This window comes from Podarcis bocagei, assembly GCF_964188305.1.
Source record: "Podarcis bocagei genome assembly, chromosome: 12".
In the NCBI taxonomy this organism is placed as follows: Eukaryota; Metazoa; Chordata; class Lepidosauria; order Squamata; family Lacertidae; genus Podarcis; species Podarcis bocagei.
The window spans coordinates 54012838-54039992 of NC_138137.1; the positions used below are offsets into that span (position 1 = coordinate 54012838).

Genomic DNA, 27155 nt, shown 5'->3' on the forward strand with positions numbered 1-27155 from the left:
GAGGACTTAATCCCTGAAGCCGGGGACTATAATTGGCTTTTAGCTTAGCACCTGCTTGTTGAAAGGCAGGTCCTTTTGAGGTGCCTCGGAAACTGAGCACCTGTTGTTGTTAAAGAGGAGAGCGGGAGAGATTCCTAAATGAAGGATGAATGCAGCGTAGGTCAGAGTGACACAGGATGAGGTTGGATGTGATGTGCAAATCACACACATAATGCGCAAACCATTCTCCTGGTTCACTGTGAAGTATGCAGGTCATAAATGCATAAGACGAGTGACATCTTTTATTTCTTATATCGTGTTTTATCGTATTACAATTTGAATTCAATAGAATCCAAGTGGCAAATGTTCTTCACGGATATGCCCTGGACCTCCGGAACAAACTCACGGACTGCTAGTGGTCTCCAGCCCATCGTTTGGGAACCCCTTATTTGAGAACATTTGGAGGGCTTTAAAGGAAAAGGTAAAGGGACCCCTGACCATTAGGTCCAGTCACAGACGACTCTGGGGTTGCGGCGCTCATCTTGCTTTACTGACCGAGGGAGCCGATGTACAGCTTCCAGGTCACGTGGCCAGCATGACTAAACCGCTTCTGGTGAACCAGACCAGCACATGGAAACGCCGTTTACCTTCCCGCTGGAGTGGTACCTATTTATCTACTTGCACTTTGACGTGCTTTCGAACTGCTAGGTTGGCAGGAGCAGGGACCGAGCAATGGGAGCTCACCCTGTTGCAGGGATTCAAACCGCCGACCTTCTGATCAGCAAGTCCTAGGCTCTGTGGTTTAACCCACAGCGCCACCTGTCCCCCCCTTGGAGGGCTTTAGAGGAGGACAATTCTCAGTTGGAAGCAAATTCTGCAGCTGTGAAGCCACCACCAAGGCGGCCCTGTCTCGAACCACTCGGAGGAATGGGGCTTGCCTGTTTTCATTTAGAAGCACATTCCACGGGTGTTTATATGCTCAGATTCTGCTTGCATGTTTCCCATAGGCATCTGGTTCTTTACTATGGTGACAGGTTGTGAACAAGATGAGCCTTGACCCAGCAAGCTCTTTCAACGTTCTTCCCTAGGTGCTATAAACACAACAGAGATAGCCCCCTTCTGGTTTTCATCCTATCTAAGGTGAATCTGTGCTGTATGTATTCATTGCCTCACCAACCTAAGACAAGAGCTGATTGCGCAATTGTCGAAAAGGGGGGGAATTCAGTGAACCAAGAAGAAGCTTTGACTGTATTCCAAATGCAAAAATTCACCTGCGTTAATTTCGGGTTTAGATCTTTTTCTCTCTCCCTCCAAACCAAACCCAATTTGGCTTTCCTTTTTATACAAAACCTGAATCTCAAGAAAAATACAGCAGAAATGCACATAACCTGTGATCGCTCGCCTCCTTCTTTTTTTTTTTACTTCTAAAACAGGAAATGCACACAGAGCCAAATTCAAGTTTTGCTCAGAAATTGCCTGACAGTTGCTAGGTTTTTTGAAGGAGGGGGAAGAGGGTGCAGGGAGGGGGGAGGTTATATAAAAAGTTTGCATACAAGCTGCCATTGCACTTTTATAAACACACACACACACACACACACACACACACACACACACACAAATAAATGCTGCAGGGCAATAGCACTAGTAATGTTAAATGGACCAGGCACGAAAGATATTATTTCAGCTTTGATGACTGCAGCAAGCTGTTACGGCTGCTCTTGCCCATGACAATGACTGCAGATGCTGTTCTGTAACAGGCTGGCGGTATCACTATCTGATCATACGGAAAAGCCGCATTAAAAAAGAAATATCCTTGGGGCATTGATCAGGTCTTCTTCCTGCATTTATCTCTTCCCATTTTAGTTAATCACAACTCACTTGGTCCACAGTCAATGTTCTCAAAAAAGGGGTGGTGTCAGGGACTGGACTGAGGAAGAATGGTGGGCACTGCCCCCTCCTCTTCCTGAACCTTCCTGAGGGGGGGCCGGATTTAGGTTTGATGCGGCCCTAAGCTACTGAAGGTAATGGGGCCCTTTATATGATCAGCTGTCCTTTGTCAACAACAAATTGTCACTGTTTTTTGTGTTGAATATATGCTATATGGTAATTGATGGACCTAATAGGTAGCTAAAGCCATTTGCACTTGTTGCCATGCAGCCAGTCCATGCAGAATGTAGGCATCCTAAATAATAATAATAATAATAATAATAATAATAATAATAATAATAATAATATAATTTATTATTTATACCCCGCCCATCTGGCTGGGTTTCCCTAGCCACTCTGGGCGGCTTCCAACAGAACACCAAAATACAATAACCTATTAAACATTAAAAGCTTCCCTAAACAGGGCTGCCTTCAGATGTCTTCTATATAGAAATGAGCAAAGCAGTGATATTTTAGGGAGCAGCCTAGCATGCGGGGCCCATGACTTGCATCATAGGAGCCTACACAACACAAAACACTGTTGCCGTATGTAGGTTTTATTTTATTTGCTTTTTATCTTATATTTTGGAAACGTGCATCCAGTTTTCCCCCCCTTTAATTTTTTTGGGGGCTCCCAAGAGAGTGGGGCCCTAAGCTATAGCTTGTTTAGTTTATACATAAATCCGGCACTGACTCAGTGTCTTTAGAAAGCATTCCTGACCCCCTTCTCAGGGCCAGGCGAGCGTTGAGAGTAGTGGAACAGAGAGCTCACAGGCAGAAAGCACATATCAGCCAGCGCATTGATGATGTAGAATAGGGGGTGGGACTTTACTCGGAGCAACGCCATTATCTGAGAGTCGGTAACATCCGTCTCTCTCTTTTTTCCTTCTGTAACACACTGCCAGACCCACAGCTATGATTCTCTTCCTTCTGCCTAAGGCATCCCCACTAAAATGGCGCATGAAAGATAAAGGAAGGCAGTTGGTTACTCAGACAATGGAGATTTAATGCCAGGTCTCACGAAGACAACTTTATGGAGTTCCCTCCATAATTCCAACCACACATCTCTCACAGGCAGCCTCCTGAGAGGTACAAATTAAACAGCTGGTTATAATCATCAGCTTTCGCAATATTTTGCCTACTGCCATAAGCGTTAAGTTCTTATGTTCGGCTGCATTTCTAACGAGCTCTACTTTGTCTTTCTCTTTAAATAAAAATGCAGTGCTTGGAATCCCTGCGGAGATTGGGTTTTATTGTTCCTCTACAGCAGTTGCTCGAAACCTTTTCAAAAATAAGAGCCAAAAACCATGTATGTCTCTGTGTTTGCACGTTAAGGGATGCAACCTTTGAACTGAGAAAGATTCCCCACCCCTGACCTCTATTTACACTTGTAGGGAGTGTTTGTCTGTTTGTTCTTAATTTGTTCTGGAGGTCCGTTCTTAACCTGAAACTGTTCTTAACCTGAAGACCACTTTACCTAATGGGGCCTCCTGCTGCCACCGAGCCGCTGGAGCACTGTTTCTGTTCTCATCCTGAAGCAAAGTTCTTTACCCGAGGTAATATTTCTGGGTTAGTGGAGTCTGTAACCTGAAGCGTCTGTAACCCAAGATACCACTGTACGAATCTACCGCTCTTAACTACTACACCACACTGGCTCTCACTGAGTCTACCTGAGCCTCAAGCAACAAACTCCATACTTGTTCCAAGCATTCCCAAACTCCATACTTGGGGGGGGGGCTTCTTTTAGGAGGGGTAAATTGCACACTGTTGCTTATATTTCCATCAAGGGAGCCTCGGGGTGCCTTGGAATGCTGTACAAGAGGCGCTGCTTTAAAAATCAAGGCAAACGATTCTGCAAAGCTATTTCAACAACCCAAGTCTGGGAACATAATGTTCATTCCTGGGCACAAACATTTTAAAAAGCCGTTTCTAGATTGTTTGAGTGAGAAGTGTTTTGTAGGGGAAAAGTCGCCCTTTGTAATGTTTTGGAACGAGAAAGCCCAGGATGATGCAAGACCTTTTGCCCTGTTCTCTGTGTTATAGGGAAAGAAGGAACATAATTGGTTTGCATGCGCATGCTTGCGTGTGTCTGTGAGAGCGCATTTAAAGCAGGAATTATCCACTAGCAATGTGAGAACAAGATTTCCAGGAGAGACACCAGTCTCACTTCGCCAGCTAGCAAAGGCAGGGTGGTATGTCTAGAACGTAAAGCTTCCCTGAATTTGCTGGGACATACGGAATATATGCTGATAACAGCCATTTCCAGATATGAAAAATTATGCCCTTTGTTATGCTGGAAACACAGTCAAATTTGGCAATCAGCTGTAGTCAAAAGGTGCAGGGAGGGAGGAAAAGGGAGGGAGTGTCTTGCTAGAGGAACTCTGTTCTTCAAAATCCTCCCTGCTGATAGAGACATGTCCGCCGATATTTTTGCCTGCAGGAACGCGAGTCGCGCCATGTCTCTTTTCAACGGTGCTGAATTTTCAAACTTTTGCGAGCGACGTTTGGGGGCCTTGTTCCAGTTTTTGAACCTGGAGGCACATGAATGGACAGCAGCTGCAAACTCAAATCAAACCACACAAGGGCTTAGTAAAGGCAGCTCTAAAAGCAGCCGTAATGTCCATTTTCCTGCATAGGGTTTCAATGTAACGATGCTCTGCTGCTCCTGTTAATATATACCATTAAAGGGCATAAAGTTCCAATTTGTGCTATCAGATTGAACTTTGCATATTTACAACCACAGGGAGTTGCTCTGCTTCCGAGTATGTATTTCATCTGCCCGAGGTATCAGCTAGATGGAAGCTATATGCAATTTTATCTCTTGAATATTTTCTAAGTCCCTTTAAAGGTGTCTTATTATTAATGGTGCAGCCAAGCTTAGCAATTCAGCGACTCAGAATGTGGACCTCAGTGACACGGAATGGTAAGTTAAGATACAAGGCAAGTACTATGACTTCCAAAGTTATTCTCTGGCTCGGATTCTCAAACTGAGCCAGGGGAAAACTCAGCTCCTCTCGTCTGTCTGCCTGCCTACATGCCAACACCATTCCTGCACACCCCATCTCTTTCACTTTATTGCTGCTCCATTCTATCACCCTCCCCAGCAATTTTTGGGAAATGGACCCTTCTGGACAGCACCAATATGCCCACTCCTCTGACCCACGTTAAGAACTGAGATCTCTTGGGCAAAACTTGCCTTGGGATTTTAGAGTTGCCAAACAGACGTCCAAACATAGCAGGATGAACTCTGAAGCACCAAAGAATATCGCAGCCATAAGGAGGGAGAGAGGGACGCAGGTGGGTTAAACCACAGAGCCTAGGACTTGCTGATCAGAAGGTCAGCGGTTCAAATCCCCGCGGCGGGGTGAGCTCCTGTTGCTTGGTCCCTGCTCCTGCCCACCTAGCAGTTCGAAAGCACGTCAAAGTGCAAGTAGATAAATAGGTATCACTTCGGCGGGAAGGTAAATGGCATTTCTGTGCGCTGCTCTGGTTCACCAGAAGCGGCTTAGTCATGCTGGCCACTTGACCCGGAAGCTGTACGCCAGCTCCCTCGGCCAATAAAGCGAGATGAGCGCCGCAACCCCAGAGTCGGCCAGGACTGGACCTAATGGTCAGGGGTCCCTTTACCTTTACCTTTAAGGAGGGAGAGAGGAATCCATTTCAATTGCCTCCAGTTTCTCCTTTTTCCAATCTTACGTTCAGCTATCTGCCTTTCCACACCATTTTGGGAAATACACCAGCATTTTCATGCAACTTAGCATAATATGGACATATCTGTATGCAGTTTCGACTAATTATTTAATTGATCATTATATTGTGTTTTTTTAAATTTAAAAAATGGTTTATTTGCCGCAGTATATATTTCAAACAATCTCATAATCTTGAAAACTGTAAAATAACGCATCATGTGCTCCAATCTCATTAAAAGGAAGGAATACATTATATCTGCAACAATATGAAAGGTTAAAATGCAAGTATTACTATGTTACCCGCCCCCAACACCCCCATGTTCCTCATTACCTGTGTATTCAATAAAATCGCCCCATACTGCATAGAAGTTATCGTTTTTCTTTTGGCCCCTTGCTACCTGCTGTTTCCGTGTTAGCTTTTCCAACAAAGCTGTTGATAATTTTATTGTTTTATCTTCTTTAGAAACTGATTGGAAGGGTCCCTCCTCAATCAAGTGGTGTATAAAATAATAATAATAATAATAATAATAATAATAATAATAATAATAATAATAATAATAATAATAATAATAATAAACATCTTCCTTAATAAAAATGCATGTTTGTACCCATTATTTGGCTAGAGAACTGCGCTACAACATTAGGAGAAGTGTCCACCTATTAAATAAATAAAGACACAAGGACACATGTATTTTAGGTTAACGGACTAAATAAGGCCACAACTTTATTGGTTACAGCATGTGAGTGGTATTGGCTTAGGCATTGGATCAAGCAATCTAATATATGACTCCACCCCGCTCAGCGGGGAGACATCTGAAGGTTAACAACCAGTGGGAGGAGCTTGTTGATGCAAATACAACTGGAAGCTTCCCCTGATGTCACCGGGGGTTGTGCCATGGCCCTAGCCACCAGCAGGGCATCGGACAGGATCCACGACCGCCGGATTCCTTCAACGGAATACCCAACAAGGGGAGGGGTAGCTGATGACCACAACCCGCCCTCCAGCACACAACACATATTCCAATGCCTAACCGCCAATACCCGAAAAGTTGTGACGATTTGCTACAAGGTAGGCGAAAAACCAAGAGGCTGGTGCCAATTTGCCAAATGGATAAAAATTCCTACCAGGCCCCCTGGTCAACCAAGGCTACCAACCAAGGTCCATAGCAAGGTCAGAAGCATAAATATATCCTAAAGGGAGGGTGGGCGGGTGATCCGACAACTTCTGGCAGCAGAATAAATAATAATAATAATAAATTTTTATTTATACCCCGCCCTTCCCGGTTAAAAAACCGGGCTCAGGGCGGCTAACAACAAATTTAACAACACTTAATTATAAAAGCAGCATAAAATACAGTATAAAAACATGAATAACAATAAAATTCAAAAATCAATTTAGGGGAAATAAGCATTAGATAATCCCCAGGGCTAGCTGGCTGAATTGGTCCTACCTGGGCCAGCGAGGAGACCAGGGGAGAATTAGCTGTGGGGTCTCAGGGTGGGTGATCTTCATAAAAGGGGAGGGAAGGGAAATAAAAGAATGAGGGCACGGTGCTGCCACAGCCTCCTGAAAGCGGCTAAACCCCACCCCGCAAGCCAGCCCTATTGGCTGGCTGATGGGAGTGGCGTGGCAGCCGGGTAACTGATTCAGGGGGCCGAATATGTCTCCCTGCCGACGCAGAAACCGGCTCTCACTCACAACTCCTCCCCCCTGGAAGGAGGAGAGGCTTTCTCAACTCAGCCGTGTTGTTGTTGTTGTTGTTTAGTCGTTTCCGACTCTTCGTGACCCCATGGACCAGAGCACGCCAGGCACTCCTGTCTTCCACTGCCTCCCGCAGTTTGGCCAAACTCATGCTGGTAGCTTCAAGAACACTGTCCAACCATCTCATCCTCTGTCATTTCCTTCTCCTTGTGCCCTCCATCTTTCCCAACATCAGGGACTTTTCCAGGGAGTCTTCTCTTCTCATGAGGTGGCCAAAGTCTTGGAGCCTCAGCTTCAGGATCTGTCCTTCCAGTGAGCACTCATTTCCTTCAGAATGGATAGGTTTGATCTTCTTGCAGTCCATGGGACTCTCCAGAGTCTCCTCCAGCACCATAATTCAAAAGCATCCATTCTTCGGCGATCAGCCTTCTTTATGGTCCAGCTCTCACTTCCATACATCACTACTGGGGAAACCATAGCTTTAACTATACGGACCTTTGTTGGCAAGGTGATGTCTCTGCTTCTTAAGATGCTGTTTGTCATTGCTTTTCTCCCAAGAAGCAGGCGTCTTTTAATTTCGTGACTGCTGTCACTCAGCTGTGTTACCTTTGCACAACTCTGGCTCTGTCTCATTGACAAGGATGCTCCCAGGCTAACACAAAGGCGGACATTTTTCGGAAACCCCATAACTCCTTTTTCATTTCCCCCTGGGGTTTTGAAAGAGGAGCTTTGATAGGGTGTGTTTGCCAAAGTGCCAATGTCCCGCCGGCAAATCAATAGTCAAAACAGGCAGCGTTGTGCAGTGGTTGGAGCTTTGGACGGGAACCTGGGGCGCTAGGGTTCAAATCCCCTCTCAGCCTAAAAGTGAACTGTGCCTGCTTTGTGGCCTTTGGGTGCTAGGTGAATTCCTCATTATTTTCTAGGTTTTTGGAAAACACAGACATGAGTGCTTCTTGAGTAATTTGTAGTTTAATCCGATTGCTGTTTTAAGTGATGCTTATTCTACCTTTAGATTTGATGCTTTTTAAAAAAAAGTGCACTGCCCAGAGAACTAACTGTTAGCGGGTGGTAAAAACAATGCTTGCAATAAATAAGAAAATATTTTCAGTAGTCAGCAGGGAAACACACACAAGCACACACTATTGGGACTGTTAAGTGCCTGCTTTCGAATGGATGCAAGCCCGCCGTGAGCTAAAATAAGGCTTTTCTCTAGAGGGGATTTGTGTTTCTTGCCAAATGGAACGACCTCATCCAGCGATCCAGCGATAAATTGCTTCTAGAAAAAGTCACAACAACCTCATAAAGAGCTTTGCGTGTGCATTCCCAGTTGTGTAGGAAGACACTGATTGGCAGTTTTGAGAAAATACAGAACACGAAACCCTCCTCTGGGGAGCTCCTGTTCCAGGAGAGCCATGTTAACGACGAATTAAGAGATGGAGAAGTTCTAATGGATTCTAAGTTTGGGCTCTGTCCTGGCGATCTACTGGAGAAAAACTGTCTGTCTGTATGTGCAGAGAGGGTCATGGTTGACCTCTGCAGCAGGAAGCCAACAACTGGGTGCCTCAGTTAATAATAACAATAATAATAAAATTTATTTATACCCTGCCCTCCCTGGCTGAGACCGGGCTCAGGGCAGCTAATACCAAATCCATAATACATTAAAAACGCAAAATCAAATGGTTAGTTTAAAATACAATTCGAATCATATTTAAAATCAAACTAAAATTAAGTGGGAACCTATGAACCATAACCATAGGGGTAAGGAATTAGAAGTTCACCAGCCCGCCCCCCTGTGCTGGTCCCATATGGGCCAATGGAAAGAGCCAAGGAGGCCACTTACATACAGGGTCCCATAGAAAGAAGGGGGTCAGTCTAGGTCCACACCAAAGGCCTGGTGGAACAGCTCCGTCTTGCAGGCCCTGCAGAAAGATGTCACACCCCGCAGGGCCCTGATCTCTTGTGAGAGAGTGTTCCACCAGGCTGGGGCCAGGGCTGAGAAGTTGTGCGTTTTGTTGCCCCTCTCTCTGTCCCTCCCTCTCTTTAAGAGAACTCCATGGTGTTGTGTGTTTGCAAACCAACATTCCATCCTCTTCCTCCTCCTCCTTGTTTTTTCTCAGGGAAGTGCCATAGCTCAGTGGCAAAGGATCTGCTTATCAGGAGCTTCTCCTACTCTCGAGTAGGACCCTGGCAGAGACACATGCCCGACTGGCGTGTTCTCTCCCTCCTGGTCGATTGTTCGGGAGCTTCGAAAGCTTTCTTCTGCCCGGACATCACAGCGACTGATGCCAGCAGACATCGGCACACTTAGGGATCCGCAGAGTCTTTGCAGCTTGCGCAACAGACCTCAGCAACTCAGCATTTTGGCTAATCTATTTACATATAAACACACATGGAGCACTGCAACATGGCTCCCTCTCTCTCTCTAGCATCAGACAGCAAAGAGAGAAAGAACAAAGGACAATAGTCCCACTTCACAGAACACAGTAACACAAACATCCTGTCTCTGTCACTTCCCACTCTGTGGAGTCAAAACATACACCGTCATGTGATAGACAACAATCCCATGACTGCAATCATGGAGCTGGAATTCTAACACTGCTTTGCATACAGAAGGGCCCAGGTTCCATCCCTGGCACCTCTAGGTATGGCCGGGAGTGTCCCCTTGTCCGAAACCCTGGAGAACTGCTGCCAGTCAGTGTAGACAATACAGACCTAGATGGACCAAGGATCTAACTCCGTAGAAAGCAACCTCCCATGTTTACACCTCTCCTACCCGGGGCTTCCTTCTGAACCCTCCAGGACCTGCAGCTACCGAGCTGTTTACTGAAAGAATTTGGCCCAATGTGTGCACTGCTGCTGAGTGTCACGGTCCAGACTACAGGCGATGGAAGTCCCGGCTGAGTACGTCGGGACCGGGGGCAAGATGGTGGGGTGGGAGCAGGAATGAGAGTCCAGAAGCCGGGGGTCCGAGGGTCAGGAAGCAGGGAGTCACGAAGTCAAGGGTCCGAGGGTTGAGAAGCAAGGAGTCAAGGAGCCGAGGTCCGAGGATCAGGAAGCAAGAAGCCAAACGCAGCAAGGTAGGAAACGTGTTGCTGTGGCAAAGAGCCAAATGGAAATGCTTCTTAGTTTCTGTTTGCCACTGTGCAGCTGCTTAGAGTCACAAGACTCTGTTTACATTCCAGAGACATTCCAGGCTGTTGGAAGTCTCACGGAAGACAGGAGACGGATGTGTTGTTTACTGGTTTCTTGTTCCTTTGTTTGTTTCAGTTGCTCTCTGTCTTTCACAGAGAGAGGATGTATTTTTCTTTGCTGTCTGCGTAGCTAGAAAATAAAGCATAGCATGTAGCTCATACTATCTCATCCTTCCCCATGCTGCTGGAAACTCTGCTGAATGGGGGGATGTGACTGGAGTCTTATCAGAGGCTCAGGTCGTCAATCACATCGGAGGCGATTCTGGAGGACTCGGCCAGAGGAGGATGAGCTTTATCAGCTTGGCCGAGCGAAGATCCCGACAAGGCTGACCTTCCCGGCTCTTGCCACCAGGTGCAGTGAGTTACCAAGTGGCCTCACCTGTGCGGCCGCATCTTGCCTCTCCAGAAAAAACTTAGGAAGGCCCCAGTCCTGTGAAGCCCTACCGGTCACAGGGCTTGGCTCCTGCACGCACTCCTGACACTGAGCTAGATGGGCATGTTAGTGCTGGTTCCGTATTTGTTAGGAAATGCATTTTGCATTTTGCAAAGAACTGGAGGAAGAGAAAACCCATGTGATGTAATGTAACAGCTGCAAATTCTTGTGACTCCGATTAAGGTCACAGAAATGGATAGCTCCCCTTAAAAGTGATCATGGGTAGTGATAGGATGGGTGGGAGATTGGCTGGTTGTTTTGCCGAGTGTGAAAACTCCAAGCACATGTGGCCCAGAGGAGTTGGTGAGGACCGAGGTACAATTCATGGACGGCTTCAAGGGAGTTTTAGAATCAAGAATCAAGAAGACCCTCTCTTGGGCTCAAGAGAGTGAAATGCATTGCATTGGACTTAATATACAGTGGTACCTCGGTTCTCAAACTTAATCCGTTCCGGAAGTCCGTTCCAATACTAAAGCGTTCCAAAACCAAGGCGTGCTTTCCCATAGAAAGTAATGCAAAAGGGATTAATCTGTTCCAGACTTTTAAAAACAACCCCTGAAACAGCCATTTAGCATGAATTTTACTATCTAACGAGACCATTGATCCATAAAATGAAAGCAATAAACAATGTACTGCAGTCACACCATCAATCAATCAGTAGCTGAACTGGGTTCCAAAGAGTCACAAGAACAGACAGACCTTAGCATAACACGCAAAATGGAAGTGTGGCACTCAAATCGGAAGCGTAACACTCAAAATGGAGCATGTTTGGCTTTCAAGAAAAGTTCGCAAACCAAAACACTAACTACCAAGTTTGCAGTGTTTGGGTTCCAAGTTGTTTGAGTACCAAGGCATTTGAGAACCAAGGTACCACTGTATATGTATGATTTTGCTTGTAATAGTTGCTGCCCTTCTTCAAAGTCTGGGGTGTGGAGTCTACTTCATCACTATGGCTTCAGTTGTGAAATCTGCATGACTCAGAAAATAGCCAACAGGACTCAAGGGACTGATATGGCAGTTTTCTGTGTTCTTCTTCCTCCTTCTTGGTCCCTAAGCATTTTACAAGTATAAAACCAATTACAGATAAATATAAACGCACATAACTGAAGAACACACTCAAACCGTTCTACTGAAATGTTAACAATAAACATGCAATGAAAATGTGCTATGAAACAAGCTCATTTAAACAGCGCAACAATCAAAACGGCCATTAAAAAAAATTAATGCAGGAGGTTCAGGGAATGCTGATCAAGAAATATCTTGCCTGATGCAGACAGAAATGAAAGGCTTAAGGGTTTCATTCAACATTAGTCCTGCTCAGAGCAGATCAACTGAAATCAATGGGCACCTTAGATCAATTAATTTCAGTCCGTATAGTTCAAGCTATGGTTTTCCCAGTAGTGATGTATGGAAGTGAGAGCTGGACCATAAAGAAGGCTGATCGCCAAAGAATGGATGCTTTTGAATTATGGTGTTGGGAGAGAGTCTTGAGAGTCCCATGGACTGCAAGAAGATCAAACCTCTCCATTCTGAAGGAAATCAGCCCTGAGTGCTCACTGGAAGGACAGATCCTGAAGCTGAGGCTCCAATACTTTGGCCACCTCATGAGAAGAGAAGTCTCCCTGGAAAAGACCCTGATGTTGGGAAAGATGGAGGGCACAAGGAGAAGGGGACGACAGAGGACAAGATGGTTGGACAGTGTTGTCGAAGCTGCCAGCATGAGTTTGACGAAACTGCGGGAAGCAGTGGAAGACAGGAGTGCCTGGTGTGCTCTGGTCCATGGGGTCACGAAGAGTCGGACACGACTAAATGACTAAACAACAACAACAATCACAAGTTTTACGCTGTCCGGTGAGTCCAAGTCTTCAAGCAAGAGTGAAAAGTGCCTTGCTGGAGCAGATTTCAGTCCACCTTAATTCAGCGTCCTTTGCAAGAACCACAGCAACCAGCAGGAAGTTCACACACAAACAAATTGCCAGCCAATTGCATCCTTACCCAGGCATTGTGTACCAGTGGCCCTCCTGATAATGCTGGACTCCGACTCCCATCAGCCCCAGCCAAGCATGGCCAGTAGACAGGATTCATGGGAGTTGTAGTCCAATAACATTGGGGGGCCCATAGCTTGTATAATTATGTTTTATTGAATTCATCCATTCAGCTCCCTGCGGGATCCATCTTTCTCCCACAAAAGAATTATGAGGCATTGGCACTCTAGAGTCCGTGGCACAAATGGGATTAATTTACTGCAGCAAGACTAACAATCTGAAATGAATAAATCTTGTTCTATTTTTATTTATTTATTTTGCACTATGGAAGTTGCATTTTTGGAATTCAGGAGCACGAGGGACCTTAAACCGTATTGGCAAAACGTATTTCTCCGTGAAGTTTGCTTGGCTCACAGATTTCGCTCCCCTAAGTAGAGATGCTGTCAAACTTGATAGATGGCCGTGTGAAACAGCCAACAGTCAACATTGAGTCTTCCAAAAATTAGCCTTGGTACTATAATAAGGTCTCTAATGAAGTTGTTACGGGTTTATTATCAACCACGTGGAAGAAGAGTTTCCCCTTTGGCTGCTTAGAGTACCTTGACTGTTGACACAGGACAACAGCTGAGGGATTGCCTAGACACCCAGGAAGGAGACGTTGAAGGCATAATATTGGATATAAAGGTTGTATTTATAACAAAGAGAAGACCTGCAGCCTGCTCAACCGAATTTTGAAACTGAAGTTAGGTGGGATCTGGATAACTCAGGTAGGGACGGATCTTTCCGCCGCCCCCCGAACATGTTCACACCAGAAACTATCAGTTCCAAAGCGGATTATGGGGTGCAGGATACGTCACATGAGCCTAAAATGTGCATCCCAACCAGCTATGCAGGGTTCAGCAGGCCAAAAGAGCACTCATCCAAGCATAGCTGTCAACTTACAGATTGGAAAATAAGGGACCAGCAGCCAAAATAAGGGATTTTCTGAACACAGGTATGTTCAACTTCTGAGCCCCTCTGAGCCAAAGGCAGAAAACCCAGCCAGCAGCCAAACGAAGCCTCAAGCGGTGGTTCCCACAGCGCAGCAACCCGGCAAAGGGGATGCAGCAAGGAAAACCACCGTCACCTCTCTGCTGGGAAGCGCTGAGCAAAGGCGAGTCCCCAGGCAACGCGGCCGATTTGATTGGCACAAGGCATGCAAGCTCCACCCCCCAGTCGTTCTTAGACTCCTTATTGGGTGAGCAACACAGCCAACCAACACGGTTGGAGCCTCCCTCCTCCCTGGCCGGCAGGGAGGGAGGGAGAGAAGCTGCTTCCTTTGAAACCCGGGAAATTTAAGGGACATCAACAATAAGGGACAGCAGCAGGACACAGCGTTGGGATAAGGGAGTTTCCCGTCAAATAAGGGACGGTTGACATCTATGCATCCAAGCCAGTTGTAGAAAGTAGCCGGAGAATTCCCATTCCCATTTTCCCAATTTTAAATTTACTTTCCCACATTTCCACAGCATCTGTGATTTACTTTTACTACTTTTAAAAAACTTGGTTGTGAGAATTTATGAGAATTTTAGTACAAACTTCTCCCAATATGCACATTCGTGTGCAATTCCCCAAATATCCATTTTTGTATATTATTGTATACTATTCACTATTATATGCCTGTTGTCTTTGTCCATGGAGTTTTCTTGGCAGGGATACTGGAGTGGCTTGACGGTTCCTGCTCCAGGTGGATCATGTTTAGTCAAAACTCTCCACTATGACCTGTCCGTCTTGGGTGGCCCTGCATGGCATAGCTCATAGCTTCTCTGAGTTATTCAAGCCCTTCGCCATGACAGGGCAGTGATCAAGGTTATGCTTAAAATTCTACAAGGCAGGCTTAAGCAGTATGTGGACCGAGAACTCCCAGAAGTGCAAGCTGGATTTTGAAGGGGCAGAGGAACCAGAGACCAAATTGCAAACATGCGCTGGATTATGGAGAAAGCTAGAGAGTTCCAGAAAGACATCTGCTTCTGCTTCATTGACTATGCAAAAGCATTTGACTGTGTCGACCACAGCAAACTATGGCAAGTTCTTAAAGAAATGGGAGGGCCTGATCACCTCATCTGTCTCCTGAGAAATCTCTATGTGGGACAAGAAGAAACAGTTAGAACTGGTTATGGAATAACTGATTGGTTCAAAATTGGGGAAGGAGTACGACAAGGCTATATATTGTCTCCCTGCTTATTTAACTTATATGCAGAATTCATCATGAGAAAGGCTGGACTGGATGAATCCCTAGCCGGAATTAAGATTGCCGTAAGAAATATCAACAACCTCAGATATGCTGATGACACAATCTTGATGACAGAAAGTGAGGAGGAATTAAAGAACCTTTTAATGAGGGTGAAAGAGAAGAGCGATAAATATGGTCTGAAGCTCAACATCAAAAAAACTAAGACCATGGCTACTGGTCCCATCACCTCCTGGTAAATAAAAGGGGAAGAAATGGAGGCAGTGAGAGATTTTACTTTCTTGGGTTCCATGATCACTGCAGATAGTGACAGCAGTCACGAAATTAAAAGACACCTGCTTCTTAGGAGAAAAGCAATGACAAACCTAGACAGCTTCTTAAAAAGCAGAGTCATCACCTTGCCAACAAAGGTCCATATAGTTAAAGCCATGGTTTTCCCAGTAGTGATGTATGGAAGTGAGAGCTGGACCATAAAGAAGGCTGATCACCGAAGAATGGATGCTTTTGAATTATGGTGCTGGAGGAGACTCTTGAGAGTCCCATGGACTGCAAGAAGATCAAACCTATCCATTCTTAAGGAAATCAGCCCGGAGTGCTCACTGGAAGGACAGATCCTGAAGCTGAGGCTCCAAGACTTTGGCCACATCATGAGAAGAGAAGACTCCCTGGAAAAGACCCTGATGTTGGGAAAGATGGAGGGCACTTTGGCCACCTCATGAGAAGAGAAGATTCTCTACAATTGCTCTCCCTGCTTCCTGCCCCACTGGTCCCAATGAGCACCAGGCATTGTTGCAAGTGTGAGAGCCAGTTTGGTGCAGCAGTTATCGTGGCAGACTAGGACCCACGAAACCAGGATTCAAATCCCCGCTCTGTCATGAAGCTCACTGGGTGACCTTGGCCCAGTCTCTCTCTCTCTCTCTCTCTCAGGCTAGCCTACCTCCCAGGGCTGTTGGGGAATTAAATGAGGAGACGCAGAACCATGAATGCTAGCCTGAGGTCCCTGGAGAAAAGGATGGGATATAAACGCAGCAAACAAACAATAAGATAAAAGAAAATAATAAGTGAGATGCTTAGGCAAATGGGAGCCCATTATTCAGGTGAGATGGCCAAAATTATCCCTACTGACTCATAACCCTTCCGCTTCTAGGGCTGGTAATGGGGTGGGATCCTGCTCCAATATCACCACAATTGCCCAGCTCTGTTTCACTGACTTGTTTGCATCCTGTAAAACCCAATTGTGTGTTAATGCTGTCACCTAGTGGTTGGCTAGTGAGATGAACCAAGAACGCAGAGGTGGAAAGCAGGGATGCTGTTATCCTTCACTATAAGGCAGGGGTAGGGAACCCTTTGCAGTCCAAGGGCCACATTCTGTTCTGGGCATCCTCCTGGGGGCCACATGCAAGCGGCGGGCAGGGTCAGGGTCAAAAAAGTGTGCGGGGCAATGAGTGCAGATCCCACCTTTGCAGAGTAGCTCATCAATCTCGATCTCAGAGTTGAAGGACACATTCCAGATCGCTCAAGAATGCTGCATAGCAGAGGAAAGGACACATGGATGGTTAAGTCCAGTCAAAGGCAACTATGGGGTGCGGCGTTCATCTTGCTTTCAGGTCAAGGGAGCTGGCATTCATCCACCGACAGCTTTCCGGGTCATGTGGCCAGCATGACTAAACCGCTCCTGGCGCAACGGAACACCGTGACGAAAACCAGATCTCATGGAAATGCCGTTTACCTTCCCACCGCAGCGGTACCTGTTTATCTACTTGCACTGGTGTGCTTTTGAACTGCTAGGTTGGCAGGAGCTGGGACAGAGCAATGGTTTTCTCCTGATTGAAGTGCAGAGTGTTTGAGGACCAGAACTTTTGCAGGGAAACCAAAATGCTTGTTTACAAAGCTATTGTACTACCAACCACTGTATGCTTGTGAAACATGGACCACTTATAAACGCCATCTCCAACTCCTCAAAAGTTTCCATTAATGGTGTCTCTGAAAATTTTTACACATCACTTGGGAAGGCAGGCAAACTAATGCCAGTGTACTGGAAGAGGCAAAGATCACCAGTGTTGACGCAATGATTCTTCAACATCTACTTCATTGGACTGGTCATGTTGTTTGGATGCCTGATGATCGTCTTCCAAAGCAACTACTCTATTCCTAACTTAAAAATGGAAAGTGTAATGCTGGTGGTCAACAAAAGAGGTTTAAAGACAGTCTCAAAGCAAATTTTAAAAAATGTAGTATAAACTCCAACAATTGGGAAACACTGGCCTCCCTGCGAGCGCTCCAGTTGGAGAACAGCCTTTACCAAAGGTGTCATGGGCTTTGAAGACCCTCCAACTCAGGATTTAAGGGAGAAATGTGCTAGGAGGAAGGCACACTTGGCAAATCCACACCGTGATCACCTCCCGCCCGGAAACCAATGTCCCCACTGTGGAAGGATGTGTGGATCCAGAATTGTCCTCCACAGTCACTTACGGACTCATTGTTAAAACCATGTTTAGGGAAGACAATCTTACTCGGCTACGAGGGATCGCCAGAGAAGAAACCAGGTGAGGGTAGACGATGGGTCTCAAAGCCTCATTGAGTGAGAGACTTGTCCTGCATACGAAGATGGCGGATGAGACCAACAGTGGGTTCAACAGTCAAGAAGCTGGTCTCCGCATGTGCTGTAGAGGGAAGTGAGGGGCAGGAGGGCCTCACCCACTTGGAAAGGTAGCATGGGGGTTGTGGCGATCACACAGGGTCCCTGGACGTTTAACGGTCTATTGATGCCTGTGCCACCACTTTGATCGCTTCCCTGCCTCCACCAACCAGTTAGGTAAAGGTAAAGGGATCCCTGACCATTAGGTCCAGTCGTGGCTGACTTTGGGGTTGTGGCGCTCATCTCGCTTTATTGGCCGAGGGAGCCAGCGTACAGCTTCCGGGTCATGTGGCCAGCATGACTAAACCGCTTCTGGCGAACCAGAACAGTGCACGGAAACGCCGTTTACCTTCCCGCCGGAGCAGTACCTATTTATCTACTTGCACTTTGACGTACTTTCAAACTGCTAGGTTGGCAGGAGCAGGGACCGAGCAACGGGAGCTCACCCCGTCACTGGAATTCGAACCACTGATCGGCAAATCCTAGGCTCTGTGGTTTAACCCATAGCGCCACCCGCATCCCTACCAACCAGTTACTCTCTGGTAAAACACTGAGTCCAGTCAGTTGTTAAAAGTGAACCAAAAAAACAATTTATTTTACAAACATTAACAAGTTTATGGTTTCTCAGATAATATTCCTGTGAGTATCTTAACTTTAGTTTCTTTACCGGCCTAGACCTTCCTAATACCTTCTGACTGATTATCTCAACTGTCTGACTGACTCCTCTTAACAAATTCTCTCTCTCACACACCAGACTAGCCCAACCCACAGACTTATCTTCCCTCTCTAGTCTAACTCCAGACTGTCTTCTCTGCCACTCTAACTTCTCTTAACAATTTCTCTCTGTGCTTAAACCTTATACACAGTTAACTCTGCCCCCTGGGTTCCCATTGGTTAATCATTTTACAATTAGTTAACCCTTTCCCTATGAAACCAGTATGATGTCACACACCTAGGAGGGCAAACGCCACAAGGGTAGCCAAGATTTTTGTTGGGGGGGGGGAGGCTTTTGTGGTGGAGCAGAACCTCAGACTTTTTAAAAAATTTGTATTGGTTTTGATTGGTTTTAGAAATGTTACAAACGTTTGTAAAACAAATCAAAACAACCAGAAGCTTTTCTTTTGGGAATTATAGGAACAGAACTACCAAAACTGTATAGAAACTTACTCATGTATGCGACTACAGCGGCAAGAATGTTACTCGCCCCAAAACGGAAAGAAGCAGAAGTCGCAGTAAAGGAAGAATGGATACAAAAACTTATGGAATATGCTGAAATGGCGAAACTTACTGGAAGAAGAAGAAATCAAGATAACAGAACTTTTTTTTTAATAAAAGAATGGATATGGTTTATTGAACATTTACAGATAGATTGTAAACAGATTAAAAAAAATTGGCAGGATTATTGTAATAACCTGCAGTTTTATATATTTAAAGTAGATGAATAAATGAGCAGATTAAGTTAATTTGGAATGTGCAGAAGATATTAAAAATAAAGGAACCGCAGATAGAGGGGGGAGGAAGTCAAGTTCTGAAATGTTAAAATGATTGTAAAATTAGTGAAACATATAAACATGAAAAGCATAAAGAAAGAAAGAAAGAAAAATATTTTGATTGATTTAGGGAGGCAACCGCCGCCCTGCCCCCCCCCGGCTGTGCCCATGGAAGGTGGCCCAACTAAGAGAATGAAGGAAAAGTCATCCTAAACCTCTGCTGCCTTACGGTATATCTTCCTGAGAAGAATAGACTCAGGAGTTTACAAAGCATCTGACAGGCATTGCAGCCTCCATCTTTCTCCCCTCCGCCCTCAGCCTCCTTCCTAGCGTTTGGCTGGGTCCAGGGCTGGTGAAATATACTCAGAGTCGAGCGTGGATTTCATGCTCTTTATTCAGCTTATAGTGGTGAGGAGGAATGGAAGTTCCCCCAGAATGTCTGCTTTATATACATTATTTACACAATGGGCCCCACGTGATTGGCTAGTTCCGGGATTCACCTGTAGGCCAATCAGGTTGTGGATTCACTTCCACCTGGAGCTGGATTGGGTGGCTCCTGTGGACCAATCAGACTGCTGCATTCTGGATCCTATTGTTCTAGGACCAATCAGACTGCTGCATTCTGAATCCTATTGTTCTAGGAGCAATCAGACTGCTGCCTTTTGGATCCTATTCAGCTCAGTACATAACAGCCAGATTTAGGTTTGATGAGGCCTTAAGCTCAAATTGTTGCTGTTTGTTGTGTTGAATAAATGCTATATGGTAATTTATGGACCTAATAGGTATCTAAAGCCACTTGCACATAACAAAATATGTATTTTATCAAAGTAATTGTTGAACTGAAATACAATTAACAAGAAGGATATTAATAGTGAATTATTAAGCTCTAACTTAAAATGATTTTTTTATTCATAACAAACTTAATAATGCAAACACTTTGGCAATAACAAAAGTTCCTTTAGAAACACAATTTACAAAGACTCATAATCTAGTCTCTAGACACTTGGTAAAACATCAAATATTAATAATAGGTGTAAATATATGATGCAAACCACTAATAATTATAAAAAGCAGAATGTAGGCACCCTGTATAGAGAAATGAGCAAACCAGCGATATTTTAGGGAGCAGGCTAGCAGGCGGGGCCCATGACTTACATCCTAGGAGCCTACACAACACAAAACACTGTTGCTTTATGCTGGTTTTATTTTATGTACTTTTTATCTTATATTTTGGAAATGTACATTCAGGTTTTTCCCCTCAATTTTTTTGAGGGGTCCCCAAGAGAGTGGGGCCCTAAGCTAAAGCTTGTTTAACTTCTTCTTTGGCGATCCCTCGTAGCCGAGTAAGATTGTCTTCCATAAACACGGTTTTAACAATGAGTCCATAAGTGACTGTGGAGGCCAATTCTGGATCCACACGTCCTTCCACAGTGAGGACATTGGTTTCTGGGCGGGAGTTGATCACAGTGTGGATTTGCCAAGCGTGCCTTCCTCTTAGACCAGGGGTCAGCAAACTTTTTCAGCAGGGGGCCGGTCCACTCAGACCTTGTGGGGGGCCAGACTATATTTTGGAAAGGAAAAAAAATGGACGAATTCCTATGCCCCACAAAGAACCCTGAGATGCATTTTAAATAAAAGGACACATTCTACTCGTGTAAAAACACACTGATTCCCGGACCGTCCGCAGGCCGGATTGAGAAGGCGATTGGACCGGATCCAGGCCCCGGGCCTCAGTTTGCCTACCCATGTCTTAGCACGTTTCTCCCTTGCGTCCTGAGTTCGAGTGTCTTCAAAGCCCATGACACCTTTAGTAAAGGCTGTTCTCCAACTGGAGCGCTCGCAGGTCAATCCGGCACTGGCTGGGTCCCTCCGAAGTGCCCGGCGCGCTGCGTACCTTGCCTTGCGCGCTTACCTGTGCGCGCCCAGGTGAGTTGCCTCGCCGCGCCGGGTGCCTTGCCCCCGCAGGAGCGGCAGGGGGCGCTGCGAACGCTCTCCCGGCCATGATTCCATCGCCACGGCAACCTGCCAACGGCAACGCAACAGCCGGGTTGCAGATGGAGACCTGGAAGCTGTGCCGCTGCAGTTCGCCGGGCGCACAAAACAAAGGCGCTCTCTTTTTCTCCCTCTCCCGGTCCTTAAACTGAGCCAGCAAACGCAGATCTCCCTTTTTTTGCATGCTCTGGGAGTTTTGCAATGGAAGCCTCTTTCCTGGAAGAGGTGGCTGCATCCTTGGTGAGAGAATTTCTCAGCAAAAAGGTAAAGGATAATAAAAACAAAGAGCTTGCGATCTGCCTTGGAGAGCAGTGCATGCGCGCTTTACGATGCTTTGGGAAGGGGGAAAAAATAGCAGTGCATTTTGTTAAGCTTAAAACATTCCTTCTGCTTTTTCAGATTTTGCTAAGATAATTAATGCTTTTGTGTGTGTGTGTGTGTGTGTGTGTGTGTGTGTGTGTACATATATATGCATATACATATATGAGAATGACTTTGATTCAGGCTGCAACAACAAGCTCTCAGCCACCCACCACGAGGACTACATTTCCCAGAATGCACTTGGGATTCCCATGAACGCGGAAGCAGAAATATGAGTTTTCCACCCAATTTGATAGGAAAAGGCTGTCCAAATGTTAAAACAGAGCGTAGATTGTGTCGAACGGATGTGTACTGGAGAGGGAAAAAAAGCACGAGCGATGAAAAAAAAGCACGAGCGATGATTCTGTTTAAAAATAACATTTTTTATTTTTTAAAAAAGTGGAGGGGAGAAAGGGATTGAGAGCTCCCCGGTAGGAGATGCTATTAAAAGTCATCTGTTTGGCCGCTTCTAGCATTTTATCCGTTAAAAGCTGCAGAGTCGGCGAGAAAGAGACAGAGAAGGAATTTCCAATAGTAAAAATGCATGTCTGCTTTTGTGACCCATATCCATTTCACACATCTAATTCAAGCCTGGATTATTTATCTTATTTGTTAGTTTCACGGAATCGTAGAATTGCCGTGTGGGAAGCGACTCATCTAGTCCAACCCTCCGCATCCTTTGTTTATGTTTGTTTATGCATTTATTTACATGCTTGGCCGACACTTCATATCATCAGGGACAGCTTGCAAGCTCAATAAAATAAATAAATTGCAACTTGTGGCGAGAAAACAAGTAAACAGAACTGATACAATGCAAATGAAATCATATAACTTTTTAAAATGGTTTTTAAAAACAAACAAACAAACAAACCCAAAAGTTGCAATACAGCTTTGTCCCCTGCCATAATGTCACAATTTTAAAGAAATTGAAACCTGGGGGAAATGGTTTTGCAAAGCATGGTTTTGCTGCCTTGCAAAGCAGCTAACCTCACTTCCTCAGGATCCAGCCCTGGTGAGGATCATGACCTGCTAGAGGGGCATAGGGTTGTAAACACCCGCAACCTCTCTTCCAAACAGGGTGCATAAAAATCAATGATTTTTTAAAAAATAATTAATTAAAAATGGATTTTTAAAAATTTAAATTGGATTTTTTCAAAATTTATATCAGATTTTTAAAATAAAATGCTTTTGGGGGAGAAATCTTTCTAAAGATAGTTTTCTATTTAAGTTACATTATAGTCCAGAGGCTAGTCATCAGGAAATAAGGATTTAAGTTTTTCATGTGTGCTAAAACTCAGTCTAAGTTTTTTTTTAAAAAAACATTTAACCACATCAGTTAACAAACATGGATACATATGCTATAATGTTGTTGCTTTAGTTAAATAAATTGTTTAAATGGTTGTTAAGGAAATGATTTTTTTTTTCTCCTTCCAATAAAGTACAGCAGAAAAGTTGCCCAAATATAAACAGTTAACTTATGAAACCTCACAATGATTTCATAATTATCTGTCTTTGTATTTCCAATAGTATAACCAAATCAGTAGTTTTTGATGTAACTGTAAAAACTACTCTGAAAATTTATCGTTCCAAAAAAAGAAACATTCCTCTGGTTGTAAATATTAAGATTACACCAGCAAGAATGAGTCTTTCTGTAAAACAAATGACTTAAATCAAGTATTATTGACTAGTGGTTTAAATCGTGATTTAAATCAATTTGATTTAAATCAAATCCACCCTGCTTCCAAAACTCAAAATCTGCCCACAGACCCCAAAAGGTTGGCAACCTTTGCTTTATGCACAGAATCCTATTGCATGCCCCTATGTGCTATGCCAGGGACACGGGTGGCGCTGTGTGTTAAACCACAGAGCCTAGGACTTGCCGATCAGAAGGTTGGCGGTTCGAATCCCCGCGACGGGGTGAGCTCCTGTTGCTCGGTCCCTGCTCCTGCCAACCTAGTAGTTCGAAAGCACGTCAAAGTGCAAGTAGATAAATAGGTACTGCTCCGGTGGGAAGGTAAACAGTGTCTCCGTGTGCTGCTCTGGTTCGCCAGAAGCGGCTTAGTCATGCTGGCCACATGACCCAGAAGCTGTACGCCGGCTCCCTCGGCCAATAAAGCGAGAGGAGCGCCGCAACCCCAGAGTTGGTCACGACTGGACCTAACGGTCAGGGGTCCCTTTACCTTTATGGTAACCTTTGGCAAGGATATCTAAAAGGTAAAGGACCCCTGGATGGTTAAGTCCAGCCAAAGGCAACTATGAGGTTGTGGAGCTCTTATTCCTTTCCTGATGGGTCCGTTCAGGATTGGCCACGACTCAATAGGGTCAGATTCCACATAGTGTTTTTATACAGTTCATAATGCAAATATTCCCTAGCGACGACTGGACCTAATGGTCAGGGGTCCCTTTACCTTTATGTGCTATGCCAACTTCACTGGATAGTATTTTTCTGTAGGAACTTTTATCAACAAGTTGTCCTGAACTGTTAAGACAGGATGGGGAGAGGTCTCTATCCTGCACAGCGCCACGTCCGTCCTCTCTCTTCCTTCCACAGTGCTTGAAGAAAACCATCGTTGTGATGGATGAAGAGTTGCCCCGAACAGCTCTCAGCATCAACAACAGAAACGAACTGCGAAATGTCTTGCACCTCCAGTCTTTGTGCAAGCAAAACAAGGTGAGAAGATGAATCCTCTGTACAAAATTCCCTGGATCCTTTGGAAACCTGAGAGCGGGTGGAGATGAGGCCAGCCGTTCCATAGATAAACTACGGAACTCGCTGGACATGTAAAAAGGTAAAAGTGTATTGGGAAATGATATATAATGAGTTGAAAAAAAATGTTTAAAACTACTTTTCCAAAAACACACACACCAGAGTCCTTTTTATCGAGGATAACCCAGACTGAAATTCCTAGGGGTCAGGAAAGGTTATTTATGTATGCAACAACTGCAGCCCATGTTTTGTTAGCCCATAAATGGACAGTGAGTGTGAGGTCCCACCTAAAAAGAGTTGGTAACTTAAGTTGACAGAATACGCAGAACTTGCAGATTTAATATATAGAATAAGATAGCAAGAAGAACATACATTTAAAGAAGATTGGAAAGCATTTACTGAATATATGGAAAATAACTGTACACAGCTGAAAACGCTGGCAGCATTAAGATAAATTCAACAGAGTAAATAATTTTTGATGGATGTGAAAGTGGAAAACGGATTTGGACAGTTATAGTAAGATATGCAGGGATGTATATGATATGTAAAATGAACCACGGGAAGAGAAGAAGGGTAGTGTTATGTACTGAAGTTCTCACCCTGGGCCAGCAGGGGGATACTGTAGATAGTTATGCAAATAAGGGATCGAAAGTGACGTTCAGTGATTGGATAGTTTTAGAAAATTGTTACAGTTACGTTGTACTGGAGCTCTATATAAGCAGGCTGGCTGAACCCTTCAGTTCAGTTCTGTTCTGGCCTGTGAATAAACAAGAGCTGTTTGAAGAATCGCTGTGTTGTCTGATATGCTCACCCACAACTTAACAGGTAGCTCCTGCAGCCAGTGGGAAGCTGCGCACGCCTCCTCCGTGCCGGAAGGAGCGCCGGAAATAGTGTTTGCACATGCGTGAACCGGCCCAAGCCACAAAAACTTTGCCGACTCCTGGTGTAGACAATATTGAGCTTGTTGAACCGGTAGTCTGAAGCAGCTTCCACTGTGCACATATCTCAGTTAAGGGTTCAATGAAAGACAGAGGTTTTCTCTAACCAGCTGAGCTCTTCTGTTGCAGGCAAGGGAGAATCCCTTGAAAACCCTCCTTGAAGTCATGGCCAGCTATTTTCTGGAGCATACGAGCAGCTCCAAGGGTGTTAAGGGGAGCCCGCCAGCCCCACGGAAGAAGCTCAGCCAGCCCAGGTGTACAGAGGACTCTGTCCTGAAGAATTATCTCTCTGATGAAGACGCCCACTTGCAAACTGGGCCTGGAAAAAGCAAAACCGAGACCTACAGGTATGGATAAGCGCTTTGATTCTAAATCCATTTTCTTGGGCCAAGAAATGTCGCTACAGATGAATCTTCTTGGTGTAACTCAGAAGTGGAGAGCATTTTTCATCTCTGCATTCCCTTTTGGAGATCCTTCTAGGGACCACATGCCGGTGTTGGGTGGGGCCAGGTTGGCTAGTGGGTGGAGCAATGGATGTGGCTCTGACCTTTGCACAGGTGATTCCAGCCACAGGAACGTCAGGGCTTTCTACACACACAAACCTCTCTCCATCCTTTGCCCACGCAACTGAGGCACGGGTGCTGCAGCACAATTGCTGACAGGAGCGAGGCCTTGTATGCATTTACGTAATGCCTGGACTCAGAGGTCTGTTCCAGTTGCGGGCTGGCCCAGTATACCTGAAGGAGCATCTCTACCCCCATCGTTCAGCCCGGACACTGAGGTCCAGCGCCGAGGGCCTTCTGGCGGTTCCCTCATTGCGAGAAGTCAGGTTACAGGGAACCAGGCAGAAGGCCTTCTTGGTGGGGGCGCCCGCCCTGTGGAATGCCCTGCCATCAGATGTCAAGGAAATAAAGAACTATCTGACATTTAGAAGACATCTGAAGTCAGCCCTGTTTAGGGAAGTTTTTAATGTTTTCTTACGTTTTTAATCTATTGTTGGAAGCTGCCCAGAGTGGCTGGGGAAACCTAGCCAGATGGGCGGGGTATAAATAATAAAATATTATTATTACTACTTCAATAAGTTATTGATAGTATTTAAAGCCCTTAGGACCTGCGAGATCGCCTCACCCACTTCAGTCGATGCAATTAACACTCCTACAGGTACCACATAACTAGGGCTGGGTGGTATCTAGTTAATAATAACTAGTCATAATAATAATTTTATTATTTATACCCTGCCCATCTGGCTGGGTTTCCCTAGCCAATCTGGGCAGCTTATATCACTTATAGGTAAAGGTAAAGGGACCCCTGACCGTTAGGTCCAGTCGTGACTGACTCTGGGGTTGCGGCGCTCATCTCGCTTTATTGGCTGAGGTAGCTGGCATACAGCTTCTGGATCATGTCACCAGCATGACTAAGCTGCTTCTGGCAAACCAGAGCAGCGCACAGAAACACTTTACCTTCCTGCCAGAGTGGTACCTATTTATCTACTTGCACTTTGATGTGCTTTCGAACTGCTAGGTTGGCAGGAGCAGGGACCGAGCAACGGGAGCTCACCCCGTTGCGGGGATTCGAACCGCCGACCTTCTGATCAGCAAGTCCTAGGCTTTGTGGTTTAATCCACAGCGCCACCCGCGTCCCTTATAGCACTTACAGAAACATAATAAAAGGTCAAACATTAAGTAATTCCCCATATAGGGCTGTCTTCAGTTGTCTTATAAAACTTGTGTAGTTCCTTATCTCCCTGACATCTGATGGCAGGGTGTTCCACAGGGAGGGCGCCACTACCAAGAAGACCCTGTGCTTGCATTCCTGTAATTTTGCTTCTCGCAGGAAGGGAACTGCCAGAAGGCCCTCGGAGCTGGAATTCGGTGTCCGGGCAGAATTATGAGGGT

The 27155-nt window shown here is 45.3% G+C and overlaps 1 protein-coding gene across 2 annotated transcripts in view; it reads left to right on the plus strand.

Annotated features, from left to right (window-relative positions):
* Positions 1-21281: 21281 nt before the first annotated feature.
* MINDY4 (MINDY lysine 48 deubiquitinase 4) overlaps positions 21282-27155 on the plus strand; it is an 89841-nt gene continuing 83967 nt past the window's right edge. Inside the window, exons 1-3 of one of the 2 annotated variants that reach the window (XM_081163569.1) lie at positions 21282-21519; positions 24167-24286; positions 25390-25607. In XM_081163569.1, coding sequence (XP_081019695.1) covers positions 21457-21519; positions 24167-24286; positions 25390-25607 — 401 coding nt within the window. In that variant the 5' untranslated portion in view covers positions 21282-21456. The remainder of the gene's footprint in view (positions 21520-24166; positions 24287-25389; positions 25608-27155) is intronic. The other variant, XM_081163570.1, reaches the window with a different exon arrangement.